Source organism: Delphinus delphis, chromosome 5 (genome assembly GCF_949987515.2).
Source record: "Delphinus delphis chromosome 5, mDelDel1.2, whole genome shotgun sequence".
Classification (NCBI taxonomy): domain Eukaryota; kingdom Metazoa; phylum Chordata; class Mammalia; order Artiodactyla; family Delphinidae; genus Delphinus; species Delphinus delphis.
The window spans coordinates 113,812,709-113,835,481 of NC_082687.1; the positions used below are offsets into that span (position 1 = coordinate 113,812,709).

A 22,773-nucleotide genomic window follows, 5' to 3' on the forward strand; every position below is an offset into this window, starting at 1 on the left:
TAACATTGTGAATTGCAGATAGTTAGCATTCATAAACATTAGGATCAGTTTCTTCTTAAAAATAGTATCTACTGGTTTATACCTGTGGCGTTCTAAATTTACATGTTTCCACACATTATGAAAAATGTTGCCTGCCTATATTATTAAATTCTTGAAGTCAGAGACTGGATCCCTTTAATAGGCATTGTATCATGCCACTTCCCCAGGAGAGTAAATAAGGGAATAATTTAATTCAGTCTTAATATATATAGTCAGTGAATTTTAGAGCCTTCATATGTCTGCTTAAGTGCATGTCAATTTCTGTGTGTATTTATGTATATGCAACATTCTTGGTATATATTCCATAATCCATAATTCTCAAAAGGTGTAAGGACCACCAAGTTTAGTTAGTATTTTGGCAGTTACTGCTATAACAGTTGCTACTATATAAATATATAAAAGGTAAAGAAACAGGACTTCTGAATGTGATAAAGTTCTATGAATTAGATAAGCAGACAAAAATTCTACTGTTAGTAATATAGACTTACAATTCATTGGCTTTTGTTAATATATTGAGAATTTCAAATATTGAAATCCAAATGAAGAGAAGTTTGTCACTTCCTCAGATGGATTTTAAGTATGAAGTATTTATGCCATAGACCAAGTGTCTCTCATGGTCATAATTTAGCAGACTAAGGCACAGATTAGAAAGGGCTACTTTATGTCACATGAGATGAATGAATTGATCGTTCTCCCACAGTCCTGTTGTGCTTTGAATATACAATGTTTGAGAAATGCTTCCATTCACTTTAAACTCCATAGATTGTTATTGGAAGTGGCAGGAAGCACATAATGCATACTTGACCAAGAAAGAGGTCAATTACTCATTTAAAGAAAATTTTGCCAACTATTGATATAAACAGATGTATAATTGATCCTAAAATCTTGGTGATTTTTATACCAGAGAGTGTGTTAATTTATAAGTACTCCCCACAAGGTTAACAGTGATATTTAAAACCTCTTTTTTTACTCCTAGGATTAATTCCCTATCAGCCTTTCTCTTATTTTATACAGGTCATATAATTCAAAGCCACATAAGCCTAGCTCATGACACTAGAAATTGTTTAATGAAAAATGTGATCTCAAGTCATGCTGAGGGACCAAAGAAGAATTTCAAATATTTTCAAATATAGCTAAATTAAAATATTAAACTTTTGACTCCTTGTATACACTTATTTTTTATACCTAGTTTATGATTAAATTACACTTGAGAATAAAATTTACAGTTCATACATGACTATATTTAGCACAAGTTCTAGTACATTAAGGTGTCTGTGTTCAAACTGAGCCTTTCACTTCTAACCTGATCTAGATTCAAATCTACATCATTGTTAATTAAAAATATGGTATTTTTTGTTTTCATTTAAATGTTATATCATTTTGCTTTACTGATTCCCAGAGGATAAAAGTATTTTAATTCAGAAGTAAAATATTTATGCACTCATTTCTTTGTTTCCGCTCTTGGAGGATCTGTGTTATGAGAAAATAGCGTGCTTCTAGAAGTTTTTAAATCTGCCAAAATAAGAATAATTTTAGCAAGATTTGGGCCATAGGTTAGTTTCCATAAGGCACAGTTGTGACATTAAAATCAGATACATAAATAAATGCAATACATCGTATCAAAGAGAAAAACTCTATAACCATCCTGATAGATGCAGAAAAAGTACTGGAGAAATTCAACAATCATGCACACACACATATATATATATATATACACACACACACACATATATATATATATATATATATTTTTTTTTTTTTTTTTTTTTTTTTTTTTTGCGGTATGCGGTCCTCTCACTGTTGTGGCCTCTTCCGTTGCGGAGCACAGGCTCCGGACGTGCAGGCTCAGCGGCCATGGCTCACGGGCCCAGCTGCTCCGCGGCATGTGGGATCTTCCCGGACTAGGGCACGAACCAGTGTCCCCTGCATCGGCAGGCGGACTCTCAACCACTGCGCCATCAGGGAAGCCCTTTGCACATATATTTTAAAAGTTCCTCAGCAAACTAGGAGTAGATGGAACTTCCTCAACCCAATAAAAAGCATCTACAGAAAAAAATCTACAGCTGTTATATTTAATGCCAAACTAAATGTTTTCCACCTAATACTGGGGACAAGGCAAGGATGTGTGATCTCATCACTTTCATTCAGTGTTGTAATGGAGATCCTTGCCAACTCAATAAAAAGATAATAAAAGGCCTACAGATGTGAAAGGAAAAAGTAAAACTTACTTTATTCGCAGATGACATGATTGTACATATTGAAAATCCTAAAGAATCTACAATAAAAACTATTATAACTAATAGGTGAATATAGGAAGACTACAAGATTAGTATTTAAAGAACCATTTGCTATTCTGTATACTAGGACAGTGAACAATTACAAAATAAAAGTACAAAATGCCATTCACAATAGTATCAAAAAACATAAAATACCCATAAATTTAAGAAAAATGTCTAAGACCGCTACAATAAAAACTACCTTATTATTTCTGAGACAAAATTTTAAAGCCCTAAATAAATAGAGAGATATGAGTGTTCATGGGTCAAAAGACTCAATTTTGTGGCTAGATCAATTTTCCCTGAATTATCTATGGATTCAGATTCTAAAATAAATCTATAGATTCATAATCTTAGGAAGCTTTTTAAAAGAAATTGATGGATATTTTAAAAACTTATAGTGCTATAAAGCAAAGGACCTAGAATAGGTGCTGAAAACTAGAAATAGAAGCTAAAACTATAAAACTTCTACATGTATTATAGATCTCACAATACATCGTTATCATCTTTGTTTTAAACTGTATGTTAAGTTTTGAAGAAATTTAAAAATGAAATAAGTTCTTTTGTATTTACTCGTAAAAAAAATCAGATACATACAATTCCATTGTCTGCATTATCAATTTTGTACAAATGTTTGTCTTATATTTGCTATTATATATGAAATATTGTAATTCCTCAAAAGCAAGAAGAGGTGTCTAATTTTCTTTGTACACTGTACCTGGCACAGTTCCCTATAAGTGGGTATAGAATAAACTCATTTTAAATAGCAAACTAAATGAAAAGAATCATTTGATGATGAAAATTGATTACAAGCTATCTGCATTTCCAAAACTGGAAAATAAAGCCTGGGGAATAATTCAATATTTTAAACTAATATTTGATTTTTAAAAATGCTTTAGGGCTTCCCTGGTAGCGCAGTGGTTGAGAGTCCGCCTGCCGAGGCAGGGGACACGGGTTCGTGCCCCGGTCCGGGAAGATCCCTCATGCCGTGGAGTGGCTGGGCCCGTGAGCCATGGCCGCTGGGCCTGCGCATACGGAGCCTGTGCTCTGCAATGGGAGAGGCCACAACAGTGAGAGGGCTGTGTATAGCAAAAAAAAACAAACCCAAAACTTTAAAAAGTAATAATAATAATAGACACTTACATAGCATGACATGCTATGCACTGTTCTAGACAAGAGAGATATTATTATTCCCATTTTGGAGATGTGGAAATTGAGGTACAGAAAAGGTGATCTGTTTATGTTCACATAGCTAGCGAAATGTCAGAGACTAGATTTAAACAAAAGCAGGCCATTTCCAATGTCGAGTCTTTGAGCCAATATATTATACAGAAAAGCAAAAGCAAACAAAAGAGAATAAATGTGACACTGTTTTTTACTTTCATGTTTAAAAGTTAATAGTTTTATATAAAGATCTGTTTTCTTTATATAAAAATGACCTCTTATAGAAAAGACCAGTATTTATTCAATTTGTAAATATTATACGAGGTAATTGTTTGATTCATATTCAATTCATTATTAGTTAGAGAATGGCAATGACTGCCACCAGAAATCATGTCTACAAAAACTATTTTTAGCCTTCCATCCCTACAAGCCATCTTAATCTTGTAATGTCTCCATTTTTCAATTGAGTTTTCATTGTGCAATTCCAATCATGCTTTAAATATTTCCAGACTAAAATATTTTACTCTGAACTCCATGCTTTCATTTTTTTTACTTTTAATCAACAGCATGTCCTTCCCCTTTCATTTTGGCACCCATGAGTGACTGACTTTTAGGGAAGGCTTAGTGATATGTCCTTTTTGGGTGAGATTGTTTTTAGCATGTGAAGGACAGAGAAACTGAACAGGAAAGAATACATGGAAAATACAAATAAGTGAAGCAGTCTGAGAAGGCAGAATCTATCATTATTACAGTGGGCATATGTGATTAAATGTCTTCAAAACAATGAGGCTCATCAATCAGCATCTTCATGCATTGGGAAATCAGATCATCCCGGGAGAGATCTGAGACACTCACAATGACAAGGCCATCTTCTCATGGTTACACATCACAATCAAGTGCATAGGTGAGGAAAACACTTTTCTGATTTGTTAAGCTTGCGACAGTTAAACCTCCATATAGGAATGTGACTAGAAAGGGGAGAGGCATGCTCTCCCCATGGTGAATATCATCAGTGTTTAACTCCACTCTGGAAGAAACCTTGATATCCCCGAGTGGATAAATAAGTACTTAATATATACGACTGCACCCTTGAAAAACGTCATGGATGCATTTCAATGATTCTACACATAAAGTAGCAAATCAAATAAAGTTTCATATTTATGTGAAGGTAATTAAACTTCCAGGACTCACAAATTTATATATAAAACTATAAATACATATATATATATATATATATATATTACTTAGTCTCTAAAGTGAGTTACCCCACAGCATAATAGGATAGTGTTTCTTCCAGTATTTTTATTAGGTTAGTACTAACATAAAGAGTCAATAAGGTCCATTTAAGAGATATAATACCTTTTTTTGTTATTGTTGTTTGGTACCTTCCTCCAACAACCGTCCCTGTGATATTTACTAGTGTGTTGTTCATTTCCTAGTGGATGTGTAGTGTGTACATGTTTGGGATTATAAAAAAGAAATGGGAAGTGTTATAACCTGCTATGAACATTAATGCTGCAAATGTCTGGCAGGTTTAATAGGTCTGAATATGAAAAGTATATAAAAGCTGAGGCTGTTATCCAGATATATTTCGGCCTAAAGAATGGCTTTACTTACCCTATACAGCTATTTAAGACAAAATAGTACTGTTTGTGTGTGAACTCCAAATAATCCCATGGTTTTTTCCCCAGCATGAGTAGATACAGCCTTTAGAGCTACCTGCTTTATAACTTCATAGTCGGTGATTCTTAGGTCTGAACTCATTTCCTCAGGGGGCTTTTGAAAAGGATTTACAACACCATGTCTATTTTCAAAATTGTAAGCTAGAATTGCTTTGCCTGTGCAGATGTGATGACCCAAATCTTTCTCTGCAAAACATCCTTTTAAAATATGCAATGATTTGATTTATCAACTGGTCTAAATACAACTTTTCCTTCTATTACTTTAAACAGATTTACATGTTTCAGAGCAGGAGGAGAAAAGCATTAAAGAAAAGCCAATAAGACATTGCTACTTCAATATTCTAATAAACCATGCTGAGCTTATTTGGGTAAACATTAAAAAGCCTCTTTGGGTAAATGAACTACATATATGATAATAAAAGACTACCTTTGCATGGGATATTTTTTTTTTTTTTTTTTTTTTTTTTTTTTTGCGGTACTCAGGCCTCTCACTGTTGTGGCCTCTCCCATTGCGGAGCACAGGCTCCGGACGCGCAGGCTCAGCGGCCATGGCTCACGGGCCCAGCCGCTCCGCGGCATGTGGGATCTTCCCGGACTGGGGCACGAACCCGCGTCCCCTGCATCGGCAGGCGGACTCTCAACCACTGCGCCACCAGGGAAGCCCTGCATGGGATATTTTTGATGAGTCACTAAACTGCATGCATTCATAGAGAATACTATGAAATGTTTTTACTAAGATACTGTGAAGGAAGAACGATGCAGAGTCCTAAACAATGCATTTAGCTTTCACCAGAGATGCAGAAATAGAAGCAGATAGTAGGTATTGCCCTAATACAGTCTGTAAGACACCATTTTGTGCCATTTTTTGTTATTACTATCCAACAATCACTTTTATGCACATAGTTTTCTCTATACTAGTCCCTGACATTGTAATGTTGCTATTCAGAAAATAAGAGTCAAATTCTGGAGGTAAAGATGGGTAAAGAGGTGAGAAATATGAGAACATGGAGTAGTGCATGAACACCGTTCACATTCTGAGAATCTGTTGAGAGGCTGAGACTGAACAGAAGTGTAACTGTGACTAGATAGACATGGAAAGAAATATAAACCTGATTGTGATGGTATTAATGTATGTTGAGCCAAATCACTGTAATATTTTTAAGGAAAATCCTGCAAGGCAAGGTAAATTAAGCAAGATGACTCAAAATCTATTAAATTTCTTTGAGGCTATAAAATTCCTCTCTTATCACTAGATGTTTTCAAAAGGAAAATAATACATACAAAAATGTCACCTGGATTGTCCTACAATTTAAAAACACTGTCCATTATTATTATTATCATTATTATGTCATTGTCATCATCATCATCGTCGTCACTATGCTTCCTACTTAGACTATGCTGACACAAGATGCACAGACACACTTAGAACAATGGTTACAGTTTCTTTTACTGAGTTGACAAAGTCAGTTCTCTTCCTCTTTTGCCCTTGATTCTAACAGTATTTGAAAAAGTAAACAAGTTCATTGATTTTGGATTTGGCTACTCATAATGCACCCAAGTTTTTCCCATAATCAGCCTGGATATTCTATTTCTCCTACTTATGAAACATTAAAAATCCTCTCTCCTATTTATATGTAGCTGCCTGAGAACACAAAGCTCCTTCTTACCTGTGTGGTAAAACTTCCCTGAAAATCCAAGGTTGAAGGTAAAATTTGCAACCTGAGTGCGCAGTAAATTTTGAGTCTCTAGTAATGCCTGAAATAAATAAGAAATTAACATGATTTTAGAAAAATAAATATGAAGATTTGGGATGCCTCTTTTTCAAAAGTGTATGCATGAGTGAAACAAAATGTGGGCTTTGTTGCTTTTTGGGTTTTTGATGGCTACTTGTATATATTATAATCACTACTGCTATTATTTTTACTGAAGGTTACGAATTAGGAAGCAGTTAAGTCCTAAGCATTTTATAAGCGGCTGAGAGGCAATTCTCTAACCACACAGCACTGAAATCATTTTTCATTTCTGTGTGAGACATTTCTTGAATTTCAGATTATCACACTTCTTTTCCTTGGGGAAAATTTTTCAGAATTGTTGGATGCAGGCAGGTCCTGTATTTGTTGGTAAAGGATAAGAAGTTAACTTTTGTTTGAGTAGTAACTGAGTATTCTACTTAACTGTGCAACCTCTCCTATCATTTTTAAGGCATAATTATTGAGTTGAAAGCTTGGATTTTTACTTTACAAACTAAACAGCAATTTTTATACTTTATAGGATGGTAATTACAAATGAACAAGGAAAGGACAGGTAGGAAATGGGTAATTCCATAAAGAAATATTCTCTAAACGTTGCAAAAATTTTCCTAATTTCTCCTTTTGGAATTATTCTATGTTAATTTCTTGTTTGTAGACAGGATAAGAACATATTATTAAGACTGATTTTTGTTACTACTATCCATCTTTTAAGGTAAATAAAGAGTCAAAGGTTTAGACAATTTCTTTTGAGCATTAGTTATGGTGGCTAAGCATTTGCTTCAAAAATTTGTGAACCTAACTTTTTATTTCCCCAGAGTTAAGAGGGCTCTCCGGCAAATTTGTAAAGAAAAAAAAGAAAAGAAAGAAATGACCAAATAATTAAAAGGTTGATAAGCTATAGTTTCTGATTATTCAAGATTACAGTTATACTGCATGTAATCCTGGCTAACTTATTTAAATATTATCAATTCAATAGAAAAAGGAAAAAATAGACCTAGTAGTTTGACTCAGTTATATAAAATATTCAAAAAAGTTCTCATAAAAAAGCAAACTAGATACTAAAAAGAGAGTAGAGTTAAAAATAAATAAATTTATTGAACTAGTTGAGCTTATTGGTAAAGACTGTAGAATATAGCTTTAAAATTAAAAAAATAAAACGATCATGCATCCTTTTTTCTAAGGGAGTTCCTTTTTCTGGCACTCTTGTTATGTTCAGTGCACAATCCCTGAGCTTTCATATATTGAAATCTTTTTTTTTTTTTTAATTCTTCCTTTCCCTGTTCTCCTCACTGCTCCAACCACATCCACTCAATTTTCTACCTCTGGGGTCTTGAAGGCATTCTTTATTCCACATTTATTTATCCACCATCCATTCTTAAATTCAGTAAATATTCCTTGTAGGTGGATACAGTGTTGGGTTTGGCAAGCATAGTCTCTGTAACCTTGGGCTTTACTGAGAGGGAGAGAGCTATTAAATAGAGGGTCCCACAAATGTGTAATTACAAATCATAATAAGTGCTACAAAACAAATCTAGAGCATGTTGTGATAGATGCAATAAGGGATTTAATTTAGACTGGGGAAGTGGGCCTACACTTGATGCTTTCTAAGGGGCCATTTTAAAAAGATCAAATGATCTATTTTTTCCCAATCAGCTTGCTACCACTTTAGGCAGGCCTTCATGTCTTTTTCTTGGGCTTTAAAACACTGTAGACTGCTAACCATATTCCCACCTTCCTCTATTCTATTTTACACTCTGCAGTCATGCTAACATCCTAGAAGCAGTAAATGCACTTTACCCTTGAGGTCAGGCAAGCCATTCACTTAATGACTCAGCTTGGTTGGTCATTTCACTTCTCACAACTTTCCCCTTATCTATGAAATGGGATCATGCTTAACACTTGTTTCACACTATTATTGTGAAGATTACATTGTATTAGGCATACAAAGTGCTTAGCTAAGTGCCTGGTACATAGTAAGAACTTGATAAATGCTGTTAATGATCACTTAATATGTCATTCTCTTCCCACCAATTAGGTATAAATGGTGACTTCATATTTCCATATTAAGCTACCTGCATTGGTATTTCCCCAAATCACCCTGTCGTCTGCACTATTCCCCACCTCCTACATTTCTCCATGTTTTTCTCTGTTTTTTTTTGGGGGGGGTGCTGGAAAGTGTCCAGTTGTTCCCAATCTCATTTTCCAGTCCCAACCCATTTTTAAAGATCTGCCCAAATGCCACCTTTTTGTATGAAGCCTTCCCTGATGCCTTAAAGCTTTTCCTTTTCTCATCTCCCAAAGTAAGTTCCTAAATTGTTTATCTTAAGACTTGCATCATTTTCCACTTTACTATATAACTTTGTATTTTATTTCTCCTTTTAGTCTAAAAGTACCTGAAGGTTGATCAAACCTTACTCATTTTTACACATGCCATGTTGCTAAATATAGCTTCATATATATGGAAGGCATTTAAAAAATGTGATAGGAGCATATATTAATGCACAGCTGTCAACTGAATTAGTTTCATTTATTTTTATTACTAATATTTTTCTGATGGTAAAATGATAAAAATGGCTCATGGACCATACCATTAAATGATATAGATAGGATCTTGCATTTCATGAGCACATTCATAATATGGATGTTTTATAATCTTCTATTGTAAGTCGCCTAGTAAGACAAGCTCACAGAGGCGAGGGCATATGGATTTTCTTCCACTGGCGCTAATTAGCTATATGAAGAATTTGACAGACCTTTCCGTTGTTAAAAGAAGTAGAGTTGTCTAGTCACAGCCTCCCAACATGTAATCTTGATTAATGTGGGAGTAAAATGACAATTTCTGTAAGTAAAAACAAAACAAATGGATAAAAAGAAGCAAATTCTAAAAGATTCAAGCTTTCCTACTTCATTGTAACTGAATGTTCTTTGAGTTTCAAAATTCAAGGAAAGAAAGGTTCCATGTCTTTCAATGATAAGAAAAAGAGAGACACAAATAAATATGTATAAAGTGGATATAATCTTTAAAAATAAAACTCAGAAATAAATGTAAAAGGAAAACATGTTAAACCATAAAAAATAATGAAGAAATATAGAAAAAAATAAAGGATTGAAATACAGGAAAAATGTAAAATGCCAGAGGAAATATCAGACAGGAAAAATACAAATATAAAATTATGAATAAATAAAATATAATAAAACCAAAAAAACTTCTTTTGGAAAAATTTGTTAATGGACTAGAAATAAGGTCTCAATTTGAGATAAAAATCAAACAGTAAAGCATAGGAAATAGTATACAGCTGTATATATACTATTTTTATCTGAATATTTTGTGGGGAAATTTGACTAACTTTTGAAAATATATGTAAAATAAAATATATACAGTGTTTGGATAATAAACCTTAGTTATTTTCTTTAATAGTTTATAAGTCATAAAAATATATATAAATGGCTTTGAAGTTTTCCCTTGCATTATTTATGAAAGGCTCACTAAGTTATTTGATTGGGTATCAAAGAGAATAAATATATAATGTATATAAGCAGAAGCAAAAAGTCATTATTTTAACAAACATTACTTGCATTCACTTAATGTTCTTATAATAAGTTCCTCAGTATTTAATAAAGCAAGTCCAACTCTGCCCTGCTGCAAAATGTTAAAGAGAACAATGGTTTTCAAACTTTACCAGACATAAAATTTTCTAGAGGAGGCTGCTAAAATTGTCAATTCTGGGGACCCACTTGAAGCGTTATTGATTTAATCTGCCTATGATGGGGCCCAAGTATGTGTATTTCATTATAGACCCCAGCTGGTTCTTAAGAAGGGTCAAGCAATTGTTTCCAATTTACTCATAAGAAATGAAATGAAACACAAGGATGCTTTTCCCAGGCCCATTTTCTGGGTATTCTGAGTTACAGTATAGGATGGAGCCTAGGAATCTGTGTTTTTAACAGTGATTCTTATAGTTTCAAACTGGAGATTATAGCCATCAAGGAACTTCAGGAAATATTGTTAGTGCACTATTCATATTTAATTTCAAGGTATATTGCATATGTCTTAAGCCATTCTGATATTCAGATTGTTTATCATCAGGTTAACACTTTCTCTACGTGTACGTAATTAATAAGTCATGACTCTATACATACTTTGGTATAGCCTTATGTTTTCAGAATTTCAAATCAAATACCAAAGGGTGATAGTTTTTGTTTGTCTGCCTTGGAAAGTTTTTTATTACATTCAATAACTCCATAAAAATGTTATCTTATTTACAAGAGCTTACTTATCTTTTTATCTTACTTACAAGATCTTGATGTGGGAATCAGAAAAGGTTACATCTATACTTATTTTCCAGGTGGAAAAAAATTGCTTCATGGAAAGTTTAAATGACCCACCCAGATAACACAACAAGAGGGCCAAAATCGAGCACGTTTGCCTTAACATTTGGTCCGACTTTAACCTCAGGTCTACAGTAAATCTGTGTGGCCACCCAGTTTGACTCGGAATTTCATGAACTTCTGTGCAGAGACTATTTGTCAATGTACAGATGAAAATGCATAGGGCTGACCCAGGGTGAAAGTATGCCGCTTTTGAAGTTTGCCTTTGATAGTTTCTGCCTCCCTTCTTGTTCATCTCTTTCCCCTTAGAAGAAATCTCCATTCCTTCAGAAATCTACTCTCTTCCTATGTTTTGATAAAATCTTACTGCTGCTCAAAGAGGAAATTGTTTGATATAATTTATAAATTGACAAAAGCTTATTATACCAACATGCTGAGTCTTCTAAACAATTTCACATGGAACAGTTTAGCTATGATTGTGGAATGGGTGAGTTAATTAAGAAAGAATGAATGTATACTTCTGATATCTTTTGTGGGGAGAAAGGTTTGGGGATTGGGGGGTCCTTCTGATGAAATCACATTCAATTCAAAGAACAACTTGCCAGGTAGAAAAACACCATAGTGTTTCAGAGCAATTATCCTCTCGCTTTCTGCCCGTCACCTAAGTGTTCCACTGCTATCTATCTTCTCTCACTTAAGTCTCCAGGAAGCAAAGAATCTGGAACTCTCTGGGCTCTCTACCTCCTTGTGCTATTATTCACTCATTTATCCATTCAAACAGTATTGACTGAACCCCTGCTTCTTGTTTTAGGCATTCTTCTAGGTACTAAGGACACAGTAGAGAATGGTAACAATAATATCTAACATAATTGTGTTAGGTACTGCTAAGTACTATGAGTACTATAAGAAGCACTCAACTTGAATTATCTCTAAATCTCTCCACGATCCCTTGGGCTTCCCTGGTGGCACAGTGGTTGAGAATCCACCTGCCAATGCAGGGGACATGGGTTTGAGCCCCGGTCCGGGAAGATCCCACATGCTGGGGAGCAACTAAGCCCATGCACCACAACTTCTGAGCCTGTGCTCTAGAGCCCACGAGCCACAACTACTGAGCCCGCATGCCTAGAGCCCATGCTCCGCAACAAGAGAAGCCACCGCAATGAGAAGCCTGCACACCACAGCGAAGAGTAGCCGCCGCTCGCCGCAATTAGAGAAAGTCCATGTGCAGCAACAAAGACCCAACACAGCCAAAAATAAATAAATAAAATAAAGAAATTTATTAAATAAAAATCTCTCCATGATCCCTTTATTAACCCTGATTTACAAGTGGGGAAAATAAATCGCAGAGAGCCTAAGTAAACTACCTAAGGTTATGGAGATAGAAAGTGTCTGCCAGACAAAACCACTATTTTGTTGTTTTCATGGAGCTTACATTCTTTTTAGACATGCAGATGATACACATGGCAAATCAATCAAATAATTATTTAATTGAAATTATTATTAATGTAAAAATAATTATAGTATATGCTAATGTTGAAACTAACACAGAGTACCTACATTTTAACAGGATAGGCAATGGGTTGTAGGAAGGTCTTTCTGAAACAGTGGCAGTTTAGTTGAAAGAGAGAGATGAGAGGCCAGCTATGTCTAAAACAGGGACTCCAGAGCATGTGCTCCAGGCAAGGGGGCCAGTGAAAACAGGGCTCCATGTCAGGAAGGACCTTGACACCTTTTTAATACACCACCCTCTACTTCACCTCACATAGGATATGATTTACATTTTAAATTGGTTTCTCTGGCTACTTGCTGATAAGGAATTGTAGGAAAACTGGTAAGAAATGGGGGAAATCATTTAGGAGGATTTTGCAGTAGTTCCAGTAAGAGAAAATAAAGGCATGGCTTCTACTGGTGGTACTGGGAATGGAAAGAAGTAAATAGTGTAATTATTGATGGGCCGACGTGGGAAGTAAAGCTGAGTGATTTCATTAATGATTCAGATTTCTGACATTCGATGAAGTGAGGGAAGAGTTGAGATAGGTTTTGAGGGAAAATCAACACTTCTATGGCTACACTAAACATTTCTTCCCCACAGCAGGATGGCTATGTTGTTGAAACCTCTACATTACCCCTAACAGGAAAAACAGAGTTTAAAGTCCCACATCGTCATTGTTTTCAAACATTGGTACCCATGATTAGAGGTAACTGAACAAGGAGTGTATATATTAGCAAGGGGAGTGGTCTCATAGTATAGGGAGTGCTTTTTGGATACCGGAAGGTTAAACATTGATACTGATTAAAGATACAGGCAAGGAGAAGAAAAAAATTGAAAATTAGTTTGACCTTGTATTAATTCATGTCACGTATGTGAAGAGTCTGCATTTTCTGCTTGATTATCAAAGAACACAATGAAGGTTATATAAATCATTAAACTTGAAGTGCATTTACAGTGTTGTAAATTTTGATTGTATCAGCAAAGTCAAAGCATGTGTCTTTGACTCCCTTCCCAGTGGCTATGGACTGATTTGTCTTGTGCCCTAAACTGTGTTATGGGGGAATGTCATTGGCATCTCTGTGTCCACAGAATTCTAAGCCAATGACTTCAGTCCATTCTGAAAGCATGTGAGATGAATTTCTGCTTCTGCTTTCTGATTGGCACTCTGGTTCTCTCCCTGGGATCGGAAAAATTCCATAAAGGTGGTGAATTACTGCCCAGTTCTTAAGAGCCCCAGTTTCTCTTCAACTGTATTCTCAAGTTCAGCCCATAGAGGTCACCTTAAACTGTGAGTATGCCCTTCTCTCTCTACCTCTGTTTCCATGTTTTTCATGCTCTACCTAATCGATTGGAATTTTGAATCAAATAAATAAATTTGAATCAAATATGAACTCGTATGACCCTTGAGATAGTACTACTTGAACCACTGGCTTTTTCCTTTATAAGTTAGTTCTTCTAAGTCTCGTCTTCAATTGTATTATTTAATTTACTTTTTCTATAAGCTTTGCTCCCAAGTCTCCATCATGGCCTGCAAGAATTTTTGAGTTGTAAAAAGATAAATATAATGTAACTTTAGAATTCATGGTTCATGTAGCATGATTATTTCCTTAAAAGGATTTTATAAAGTAATGGCAAGAATAACTGTCTTATTTTCCCTAGGCCCAAATGTTTAAGTAAATGATAAAGTAATAGTGAGATAGAACTATCTTACATGAGGACTTCTTCGGGGATGTGGAATGAAACTGGTCATTGTAAGCTCAGTGACTGAAAGATGGCTTCAGGAATCATCAGGAATCAGAGAGCTGAGAGAAACATACACATGCACAACAAAATAATAATGTCAGACCTTTATTAAGGAAGGATGGGAGCAAAGTCGTTTTAACTCAAAATATTTCCAGAGATGCTAAGTAAGGATCTGCACTGAACTGGGCCCAAATTCTCTCTGTGTTAGGTTGAAACTATAAAATGAAACTTGAGTCACCCTGCATAATCCTGACTTCTGTGTTGGAGAGCCTACGTGATAGAAATGCTTTGTCCTGCGGTGGAAGTACCAAAGCAGACACAGAATCACCTTTGGAGCTAGCTTGGGGTCTCTGAAGTGTGGAAGCTTGGGCTGCCTTCAATAATGAGTCATCATGGATGATTTTATTATGTAAGAGACGATAACTAGTGAAACAAGAGTTCCTGATTACGGATTTCCAAACGGTGATCCATGGGTCACCGGGTCTGTAAAATTTAACAGTTCCATGAAAAAATAATTCCATGTTCAAAATGTTTGGGAAACACTCTGTAGTATATCCCTCTTGGGAGGTTCTCAATTCACATTTACATGCTAAAGTCTTTAGTAGAAAAAATTTTGTACTTGATTTCTCTCAGCTTTTCCCCCAAACTATTTGCCAGTAACACACACTCCTACCTGCCTAATTTTAAGATACAGACTTAGGAAAAAAACATTAAGTGGATGGCTAATACCTTGGAGGTAGAGGTATTTCCTGGGGTCATGATATCCTTGATCAAATACAGGTTTCTATTTAGTATCAAATGCAAATGGCAAAATATAATAGCTGTAATTTTTACATGAAATGTGGTTCTGCATATGTATTCAGTTATATAATCACATTAAATCTCTGCATGTGATCTGTAGAAAAAGAGGACTTTTCCATTATTCCAGGATTTGTCATCTCACAAGAACTTCAGATCAAAATCAGTTTCTTAGTATTATGAAATCGTGGAAATGTACTTAGAAATAATTACCCTTTTGATAAACATGATGTTACTTCTTGGAGCATCTTATTCTTGTTGAAAACTTATTAAAAACAACTATTAAGTTGTTTTCATTACCTAAATTAAGTAAGGATAGGTCTAATTAAGTAAATTTAGACGTATCTCTAAATTACGTTTTACTTCATGATCCAAAAAAAAAAATTCTCATTTTATTTTTTAGGCCTTAAAAAATGTAGGCCTCTCCAGCAGCTGTCTGCTTAATCAAGGTCAGGTACTGGCATCCTTCCTTAGGAATCATGCTCTGCCTCTGTTCACAATCTCCATGTCTCATTCTCCATCCTCTGGTCACAATCTCCATGTCTCATTCTCCATCCCCTGGTCACTCGGTACAAGTCTAGGGCCTCTTACAACAGTTCCTGGCACAACACAGATATCCAGTAGTTGTAGGCTGGTGTTGTAACTGACCTCCCTAATTTCATCTCTAGAAATACCCTCTGCTCACATACAGTCAGAAATCTCTTCAAAATGTCGAGGTATCAGCTTATTAGCTATCATCTTTCATTCTTTTGCTTATTAGCTATCATTCTTTCATTAAATATTGTGTTGTAACAATTCCAAAATACTTCTTGAGCACAGAAGGTGTACACTCTATTCTCAGCTTTATACAACTCCCCATTCTTTCATGGATGCACCCTAGAAACACCTGAACTCTGTGTCAGATTTTTAGGATATTGGAGACAGGCTTCAGAGATTCCTGCCATAGCTTTGGCAGATATGTCTGTTCTATAATAATTCTCCTAAAATGTCCTGGAACCACAGAAAGGGAGTTCTGAGGATGGTAGGTATTCAGCATTTTAATTTCAGTTTTATCTCTACAGCCATTTCATTAAAGATTAAAAAGAAAAAAATTTACTTTCTTGTCAGTTTCCATCATTCCTGTCCCACAGAAGGAAGGGATACATTACTGAGAGTATCAAGGGATGTCTGCAGGTTTTTATCCACTTTCTCTTAGTAAGGTATAGTCTCTTCCTGTCTTCTCTGTGATTTCACTCACAATTTCTCTCTACTCAAAGTATAAATAAATTTCAGGTTAAAATCCATATGATCTTTCCAGTGGCCAAACTTTTCCTTTCACTAGAGTTATTTCTTTAAGATTATACTTAAAAATTACAAATCATATGTTTTAACTTTATTACTATCTTTCTGTTATTAATTTTAAAGGAACCAAAGCTTTGCCTTACTTTTATTTGCTACATTAATAGAGCCAATCTTATCAACCTGAAGTTACCACTGGGGCAGAGCAAGTTGATAATGGTGAAAATAGCTGTGTGCAGTAATGATTCAACTGATTGATATGCTGTAAGTGATTTGAACAAAGATAAATCATTGACTTTATTGGGTATTGAAAAATTGCATAATACATGTAGGATAGGTGGCATGCTGATATCTATATATCTATATCTATATGTGTGTGTGTTTTACGTCCCACAGTGAATATATTTGTCTTCTTTCTGAATAAGGATATCTATTTTTAAATACATAATTGGGCTAATAGATGAATAAACAGACTGCATCTATTAGCAAATTTATTATTTATCATCAGGGTGTAAAGGTGGTACATGATAACATAATTGTTTAGACTTTTAGAAAGGATCATTACTTCAGAATATTGACATATTTGGATAAAAGGATAGGAGTGTCAAATTAAAAAAATCAAGAACATTCCCTTGATGGCTTAGAAAACAAACAAAGAAAGGTTATTACTGATAATAAAATTGAAACTGCAATGGTCATTAGAATTTTTCATTTAGTCATTGTAATAGTATAAATTAAGTATTTAGTTTATTTAACAGGTGAAATGAGAAAATTTTATTTGTAAATAAACACATCTACCTGTAGTAACCAAATAGACTTTAAGTAAATACCAAAAACTTTATCTCCATAAGGAACTGTACTCCAACAAGCATTTATCTAACCACTGGTATCTTTTTTTTTTTTTTTTTTTTTTTTTTTTTGCTGTACGCGGGCCTCTTACTGCTGTGCCTCTCCCGCCGCGGAGCACAGGCTCTGGACGCGCAAGCTCAGCGGCCATGGCCCACGGGCCCAGCCGCTCCGCGGCACGCGGGATCCCCCCGGACCGGGGCACAAACCCGTGCCCCCCGCATCGGCAGGCGGACTCCCAACCACTGCGCCATCAGGGAAGCCCAAACCACTGGTATCTTTGAAGCTGTCTCCTAGGTCTTGCTAATATACTGTGCCCCTTTAAAAATTATGTAAATAAGTAAATAGTCTCTGTGTAAATAAGTAAATAGTCTCTGTGTAGAAACATTTCTGTGTCTTATTTTCATGTTATTTTACCATTTTGAATAAATCTGGGTTAGTTAAAAATTTCATGATCAATCCCATAAACTTCAGAAAATTTTTCGTATGCTACATAGTTTAATATTTTGCAAATGCACATTCAGATACATATATTTTAAATGCATATCACAAAAATCATTTCCAAAGGCTAAATATCAAATCATGCGTCAAATTATATACATTGGAGGCATTAAATCTTCTTTACTGTTTAAGTTCATATGTAGTAGAATCTTCTCATTATACTGCCAGCAAGGAAAAGATGCATCTATTTGTAGTTTTCAAAAAAAAAAAATCAGTATGAAATATACATGTCATTATCTATATAATTTGGTTATAGAAACCATACCCAAAGTATATTACCATTCATAGTATAGATATTTCAAGGTGGATTTTTCCTGTATGTTGTAGACAAATTATCTTTCAGCAAGTCTCTCCCTCCCTCTGACAAAATTTAAGACTTTTGAAAATAAAAAGCTCCTGTGAGATGTTGTTAACACTCCCTCAAGCTCAATTCTATTTAAAGCCTAATTACAATTCAGGCTCTTAACAAAACAGTCTTGACATCATCTGATAGACACCTACTAGTCTACCAACTCTGCTTTCTGGTAAATGAAAGGTAGTGAGATATTCATAAAGGAGACCGACAAAAACAAAAATATATTAATGGCAACATTTTCTGTATAGCTCTCATTTTCCAACACAAGAAGGCAACATTCAAAATATTTTCTATGTAAAAGGTATCCTTTAGAGTTCTATGACTGACTTTATCCACCTTTCACAGTATAGCTTTTATACAGAATTTGGCTATAATTTAATTTTAAGAAGGCCTCTCAAATAAGTGAAATATGTTATTATATTTACTCATGCAGGAAATATTTGAGTAGCTAATATTCCAGCTGTTCTACATAGTAGAGATTCAGCTTTGAACAAAACAAAGTCCTTTCTTTAGGAGTTCATATTCCAGTGGATGAGACAGACAATAAACAAATAAAGATATGGTGCAGTAAGATGACGGTACTAAGAAGCCGTTGGGGAGTTTTGATCAAGCAGAGATATCATGTTCATCACACCTTGAAATCTGGTCATTGTATGAAGAATTACCTGGGTCAAGGAGGACATGTGTGGAAGAGGGAAACATTTAGAAGAAAGAACTACCCTATTTGAAGAATGAATGTCTTGGAGTTGGTGGTAATGTAGGAGGAAAGTGGTCAGATTCGGGATAGAGCTTGTAAACATCTAGGACTCTAAATATCACATGATGAACTGAATGCAGCTTGTGAGAGATCTGAATGGGGTGCATGATGACTACTGCATTTGTTCCCATATTTTGTGTATCAGATGAAAGTTGTTTGGAAGTTACCAGCCACATCTATTCTCAGGGACTGAAGTATCTCTTCAGCATCCCCAGAGTATCATTTAGTGTGTTGGCTTCATCTACAAAAAGCAGGTGTTCCTAATCAATTAAAATTTTTGGCCAAACAATTTTTTTTTTCCATCTGTGTTTTCATGAGAGCTCAAAAAGTGTGGAGTGAAAGCAAGCTTTTTCAAATATTTTGGAAAAAAAAAGTTGGGATGAGTTATCAAGTAAAACTACTGCTCTAATGATTTTTTATTTACGAATATTAGATACAGGGTAAATGCAGAGGAAATACATTGAGACATATTTAACAAACCTTATTTAAGGTATCTGAAACAATGTAAAATGAAAAGCATATCATTACCAATCATTTTATGTAGATATTGTGGTATAGACATCAGATATTAAATAGGATTTACACTTTCATTCCATTCTCTGAACTGTTGAAATAAAACTCAATAAAACTTAATTCTTATTTTACTAATTATGGTTCACTTAGCATTATAAAAAAAACTTAACTAAGTGTTAGAATTTGTTGAAACAAAAGTCTTCTTACTTCTATAAATGAAGTGTAGTTAATTCTTTTAAATAAGTTCTTAAGGAATCTCTTTCCTAGAATATATTTAATCAACTACAGGGACGTTTCATTTTATTAACTGACTCTTTAGTTTGACGTTGCAAATATCTCTCACCTTGGGCCATGAATGAGATAAAGCCTCTTAAAAAAATCTTACTCTCACATTCCACATTATTTTACATTAATCTCCAGAATTACTTTTAGATTTTTGAGCCATCTTTATTCTTCCTAATTGCTGCATCTATTAAGCAAGACAGATATTTTTCTACAATATCCTTGTTAATTACTAACATATCCCACATTTACATAATACACTTTTGGGGGCAATTTCTGTGGTAACATTTCATGGCTAATAGGAAGCAACTTGCTTTCCTTTATTAAGTGCACTAAAACTTCATGCCCTAGACATCATTGACGGTAAACATTTGATTCTGCTCAAATTTAATGCACCGAGGCATTTTGCTGTGCCAATATTAGGTTTATTTATGTGCTGTGTTCTGCATTGTTAGCTGCTAATGAGACTTCAACTCTTATTGCTCTAAGGCCTGAACAGTAACCTCATTTTAATGAGTTCATTATTTGCTGTCTTCTGAAAGGAAGACAACAAATTTTCCTTTTAATTAAAGGTCAAAACACCTCTGGTGAAGGAAAGGGAAGAGGTTATCAAACCCTAGGAGAAGCTGAGAGATAGCTCTTTCAGATTTCTAAGCTAAGCAGAGTTAGTGTAGACTGGGGCAGGTGGTGGTTTCTCAAGAATATAGACAGTCAATCAATCTCCAGAGACCAAGGTGCATCTAAATTTAAGACGAATGAGAACCCTACAGTACGATAGCTAATGTGCCTAAGACTGTAAAAAATGAAAGTCAGCCAAAGTAATTAAAGAGGCTTTACTCCTAACCAAAAGGGCCCCCTGGATCAATAGGGCTGCAGGGGCATGATTTGTCTTTTGCATGAGGAATGAGTTATGGGGTTGAGAGAAAACATGCTATATTAATTGAGCCCAGAAAAACTAATCTCAAACATTTTATCACAGAATGTGAAGCAAAAGCAAGTCAATATTTGGGGAACTATTTTTAATAATGTATAAGATATGTGGACCTAGCATGAGACATAAGAATATGTATATTCAGAGGAAACTTAGCTGCTAAACTGTGAAATTCCTGGGAATGTCAGTTCTTATTTGCCTTTGCAGGCAATGCATACCTCTAACCACAGGGGAAGGTGAATTTAAATAATATATAGTCCTGTCATAACAGATAGTATGAACAACTTGCTACTTACGTAAATTTTAATATGAATGAAACCAAGAGATTCGAGCATAGCAATTACATGAAGCCTCTGCACTTAACAAATAGTGTGGTTAAAGCCCAAAACACTTTCATTTTGCTCTGACAGCATACACATTCACACACGGGTGATTTTAATCTTGTACATTGCTTTCTAATTAATATCTAAATGTTTAATGATAATATATTTTTAATTTAAACATATGCCTTCAGTAACTTTATATTTACACATGAAATCTAGTACATACCTTTTTATGTTTCTAAGCATTGTTCCTGGATTAGAGTATATGAACCATAAATATTTTACTTCAATAAAATTGTAGAATTTTTTAGATTTATAGAAAAATTGCAATGACAGTACAGACAGTTCCTATATACCAACACCCATGGCATCTTATGTTAGTGTGGTACATTTATCACTATTAAAGAGCTAATACTGATATATTATTATTAACTAAGTCTATACTTTATTCATATTTTTCTCAGGTTTTCCTTAATACCCTGTTTCTGCTTCAGGATACCACATTACATTTAAGTATATGTCTCCTTAGGCTCCTCTTGTTTATGAGATTCACACTTTTTTTAGAGCAGTTCTAGGTTTACAGAAAAAATAAGTAAAAGTACAGAGTTCCCATATACTCCCTCTTCCCTGTATCCCCTCCCAGATTCCCCATTTGTTAAAATTGATGAATTAACGTTATTATTAACTAAAGTCTATAGTTTACATTAGGGTTCCTTCCTTGTGTTGTAAATTCTATGGGTTTTGACAAACGTAGAATTTCATGTATCCACCATTACAATTCCACGTAGAAAAGTTTCACTTCCCTAAAAATCCCCTGCACTCCACTTATTCATCCCTTCCCTCTCCTCGTGGCAACCACTGATCTTTTTACTAACTCCCTAGTTTTGCCCTTTCTAGGATATCATTTAATTGAATGATTATACAATTAAATTATACAATTATACAGCATGTAGCTTTTTCAGATTGGCTTCTCTCACTTTGCAATGTGCATTTAAGACTCCTCCATGTCTTTTTGTGGCTTCATAGCTCATTTGTTTTTATTGCTGGATTCCATTGTCTGGATATACATGTTTTGTTTATCCATTGACCTTTTGAAGGACATCCTGGTTACTTCCAAGTTTGGGCAATTATGAATAAAGTTGCTATAAACATTCAGGTGCAGGTTTTTGTGTGGACATAAGTTTCAACTCATTTGAGTAAATACCAAGGAGTGCAATTGCTAGATGGTAAGTTAAGAGTATGTTTAGTCTTGTAAGGAACTGCCAAACTGTCTTCCAAAGCGACTGTACCATTTTGCATTGTACCATTTTGCGTTCATTTTGCAATGAATGAAAGTTCCTGCCACTCTACATCCTCCCCGGCATTTGGTGATGTCAGTACTTTGGCTTTGGCCATTCTGATAGGTGTGGTAGTGGTAACTCATTGTTTTAATTTGCAGTTCCCTAATGACATATGCTGTTGAGCATCTTTTCATATACTATTTGCCATCTGTTTATTTTCTCTGGTGAGGTATCTGTTCAGTTCTTTTGCCCACTTTTCATTTGGGTTGTCTGTTTTCTTATTATTGAGTTTTTAGAGTTCTTTATATATTTGGATGCTAGTCCTTTATCAGATATGTGTTTTACAAATATTTTCTCTGGCTTGTCTTTCCATTCTCTTAACAATGTCTTTTGCAGAGCAGAAGTTTTGAATTTTACTGAAGTCCCACTTATC

General features: G+C 34.8%; 1 protein-coding gene across 2 annotated transcripts in view; it reads right to left on the minus strand.

Annotated features, from left to right (window-relative positions):
• LOC132425574 (bifunctional heparan sulfate N-deacetylase/N-sulfotransferase 4) overlaps positions 1–22,773 on the minus strand; it is a 244,608-nt gene that overhangs the window by 144,845 nt on the left and 76,990 nt on the right. For both annotated transcript variants that reach the window (XM_060011843.1, XM_060011842.1), the window contains exon 2: positions 6,829–6,916. In XM_060011843.1, coding sequence (XP_059867826.1) covers positions 6,829–6,916 — 88 coding nt within the window. The remainder of the gene's footprint in view (positions 1–6,828; positions 6,917–22,773) is intronic.